This window comes from Triticum dicoccoides, chromosome 6A (assembly GCF_002162155.2).
Source record: "Triticum dicoccoides isolate Atlit2015 ecotype Zavitan chromosome 6A, WEW_v2.0, whole genome shotgun sequence".
NCBI classification, from domain to species: domain Eukaryota; kingdom Viridiplantae; phylum Streptophyta; class Magnoliopsida; order Poales; family Poaceae; genus Triticum; species Triticum dicoccoides.
This window is the reverse complement of record NC_041390.1, coordinates 620251891-620255580: the sequence shown is the minus strand read 5'-3', so window position 1 is coordinate 620255580 and position 3690 is coordinate 620251891. Positions and strand designations below refer to the sequence as shown.

Here is a 3690-nt window from a genome sequence, read left to right as displayed (position 1 = left end):
TTTCTTGCTGAAACTTTGGCCTGTGTGTGGCTGATGGTAAGTGCAGTGATCCTGCTGCCCCTAATTTGGTTCAGATCATGGACTGCACCATGAATGCATGTCCTAATGTTCACTAGATTAACTGTATTTGAATATTGTGAAACATTAGTTCTTGTTGATTTTGAAATTCGTAGCAAAGTGTGTATGCGAGGATACTCAACGGTTGTTATATTAATTCGTCCTTGTACGAGCGCGCGCAGCGGATCTTAAACTGTTCATGCTCGGCACATGTAGTCTTGTGCTCTTCATTCGCAATCCATGATATACATCTTGAATGCAGCAAAATCGACAAATTGTTTGCTCCAGGAGGCATGTGAAACACCACAACTACACAAGTAGGAGTAGTTATGAGATTATTACTGTACTCATGTGATCCACAATGAGACTTCCAGAGAAAATTATCAATTTCAGCTTTAATCCAACTACAAGCCCACTTCCCGGTTGGAATTTCAGCTTTCAGTCGTGGCGGCATGATCGGCGGTCTGTACGGTGCAGGGGCCCATATGCTGAACATGAACCCATCGTCGAAAATCCAGGGACTCTCCCAACGCACCGGATCATATGAATATAATGGAAATATAATGCGAAGACGCTAACCCCAAATCACGACAGACAAATCTTGTGATCGAGACAATCAAATCTGATTACGCTTCGCTAACCCAACATCTCGCACTACCACATTGAATTTCACCACAAGGTACAGAGATCGACGATGAACTGGTTGATCAGCAGAGACCATCTCGGCGGCAGAGTGGCGCTGGCAACCACCACATTGCGCATGATTTTTTTTTCTCTACATGTATTTCTTTTTCCAGCAATACTGTTATTCTCAGCAAACTTTGCTGTGGCTATCATATATGAACGACAAAAAAAAAAAAACAGAACATTACGCGTACTGAATATTGGCTGTATTCAACACAGGCAACTTACTGCACGACCACAGCAGAAAAAAGAGCACTTAAAAGAAGATACATGAACAAGCAAAAGAGTTAAAAGAGTTGTTGTTCCAACAAATTGGTAGCAAGGATATTACATTTCTTACATGGCAGCCAATTAGGCAATAATACAAGCTTAGCTAGCTTCATCAGCAGAAAATGCAGAAAATACTGATACTGTGGCTACTAATTGGATTTTGGAGTTCAGGGACTCCTTCCAACCACACACAGGATAAATCATGGCAATGCCGTGAATGATTTATTGATCTGTAAAACTTGACCTTATGAGCAGAAGTGAATCACAGCAGGAGAAGCCTTCGACAACGTCTCTGTGATCTTATTTCTCAACAAATCCTTCTCATCGCTGGTCCGTGGATAACTCGAAGGACGAACCTCAACATGAGGAAACTTGACGGCGCAAACCTTGCACACCTTCCTGTCATGCAGAGATACCTCCTTGATATTCACAGCCGCCGCCATGACACGCCTGATGTGTCCTGTGAAGTTGTCATCGGACTGAAAGCCATATATGGTTAGCTTGGCTAGATTCTTATGCTTGAAATCAGGGTCAGATGGCTCCCACTTCACATCAGTTTTCTCGGAGTAACTTTTTTGTGACTCCATGTGGCACTTATGATCCCATACCATGATGCAAAACTCCACCACAAACGGTGCAGCTTCAAGAAGGAACATTGTCCAGGCAATATCACATTCTTCGGGAAGATTGTCCAGATTCACAAACCGTAGTTTGGCAAGCCAAGGTGAAAGCACTTTCGGGGATTCTGGTCGAATCCAAATCTGGGACAGATAAAACAAATTTACAATGAGAGCAAGTCATTCATAAATTGAATCCTTAAGTAACGCATAAGTTTCTACTGTTGCATATAATAGGCATACAATGAGAATGGGATGGAGATGATTGGAGTGAGTACCTTTTCACTTCGAAATTCTAGGGATAGATCGTTTACGGAGAGGACATTAGCAAGCAGCTGGCTTAGCTTGAGTGTCTTGTGTGAAAAACATGCCTTAGCAAGGCTCAGCTTCAAAAGCTCAGGGACAAAACCAAGAGCCAAGGGATGTTCAGCACAGGAGGGCCAACTATTAAAGGTCATCCGCTGGAGCTTTGGTAGAAAGGTGAGCTCCACTGTTTTGAATTCACAATGGGAGATAACAAGCTCCACGAGTCGTGCGTGTTCTACACGCATCACCGAAGAGACCCCCTCGTCACACATGAACAAAGATAGTGACTCCAGCTGCTTGCAATAGCTTAGGATGTTGGTTATGTCTGATTCACCAAACCTCATGTATTGTAGATGCAGCCCCGTGAGGCCAGCAAATGCGTCTGGACAATCACGAAAAAAATCATTGAACTGCTGAGCAAAGAGCAGGCGGTAGGTTTCGGTGCAAAGATGACCATTCCTGGGCGTCAAGATCTCAAACTCGGCTGAGTCCACTTTCTGGTCCGCCATGGCGAGGCCAACACATTTGCCGATGGAGAGACAGTGAGAAGGACTCAAAAAGAATTTGAGCTTCAGCTTACGAATGGTGATCTTCGAAGACCTTGCATTGAGGATCTTGTTCGTAACATTGGCCACGACGGTGTGAATTCGGACCAAGTCATCAGTGCTAAGATCAATCACGATCTGCGAGAGCATAGTGGGCAGCTTCTGCATTTTTTTGGAAAGTATGCAGGTTTTTACAGCATCGAGCGTACCCACCCTCTCCAGAATGTTAAGCAGCAAATCAGCAGGCAGCTCGCTTAGCCTGTCCCTATTGCCTGCTTCTAAGTCAGCAGGCAGCTCCCTTAGCTTGTCCCCATTACAAGCTTGTACTTCAGCAGGCAGCTCGCTTAGCGAGCCCCCATTAGCAGCTCCTGTCCCCGACTGCATTTTGCCAGATGGAAAAATTAGTCATCGGTGATGGATCGATAAATTGACTTCCATCAGATGAAAAGTTACAGCAACAAAACATTAAACAACTTACATCACGTCTGCCGCGGCCACACCTATTAAGCTTCATGGCGATGCAATAAGCAGAGATAATAATTATTGAAACGACAATATCGCGACAATCGTGAACGCTCAGCCTGAACTTGTTATAGACTCCTCCGATCCCACTCGCAAAAGAACTCCGATACTACCCAAAAAAGAGACGGAGACGGATGAGGTTTCCGAATCTTCTTCAAGCCGGTACAGAATCCGTAAACCGACCGATTTACTATTATCTCACGAGAGGCAGACATATAAAAACAACTCCTTTTTCTAATACAAATCGAAATTGATCCGTTTCTTCTTCGAATCCGAAGACAGAACGAAATTGGCACCTTTCTCTTGCTTCTCCCAATCCGATTGCAGAAAGAATTTGACCTTCCTCCATCATCTAGAACGTAGCATCTGGAGCCGAACTGGTTTAGGCGACAAGTCCGGTAGCCGCCGCCGGGAGGGTGGGTGGGGAAGGGACAGCGTTAGGGCCGACGATGTATGCATATCTCTCCTCTGGTTGACCTATTAAGATTGGGCTCGGGCTAATCTACACAATTGAGCCCATAGGCCCATTTCAATACAACAGTAAAACTATCAAGAACACTCAAATGCGGCCCACTAAAGATTTCCCACTTTCGAGGCACGTAGACTCGCTAAATACGCTCTAGGTATTTCTGAGGGGGTCATCTATGGCTCCATCAGTCCCCTGATCTAAATTGTAATCCCTCTGTCGA

At 44.7% G+C, this 3690-nt stretch overlaps 1 protein-coding gene across 1 annotated transcript; it reads right to left on the bottom strand.

Moving 5' to 3' along the window:
- Nucleotides 1-981: 981 nt before the first annotated feature.
- On the bottom strand, nucleotides 982-3418 carry LOC119318564. The gene is made up of 4 exons (XM_037593143.1): nucleotides 3298-3418; nucleotides 2958-3110; nucleotides 1907-2857; nucleotides 982-1772 (listed from the first exon to the last, which is right to left on the bottom strand). Exons 2-4 carry the CDS (start codon nucleotides 2991-2993, stop codon nucleotides 1257-1259), a joined length of 1503 nt encoding a protein of 500 aa, XP_037449040.1. The 5' UTR covers nucleotides 2994-3110; nucleotides 3298-3418; the 3' UTR covers nucleotides 982-1256.
- Between the last annotated feature and the right edge of the window lie 272 nt (nucleotides 3419-3690).

Excerpts from the sequence above, each read along its gene's own strand:
- LOC119318564 (XM_037593143.1), bottom strand. The coding sequence starts at position 2,993 with ATGAAGCTTAATAGGTGTGGCCGCGGCAGACGTGAT. Across the intron at positions 2,858-2,957 it reads GTGGCCGCGGCAGACGTGAT|TCGGGGACAGGAGCTGCTAA; the intron begins GTAAGTTGTTTA and ends GGCAAAATGCAG. Across the intron at positions 1,773-1,906 it reads TAGAATTTCGAAGTGAAAAG|ATTTGGATTCGACCAGAATC; the intron begins GTACTCACTCCA and ends TATCTGTCCCAG.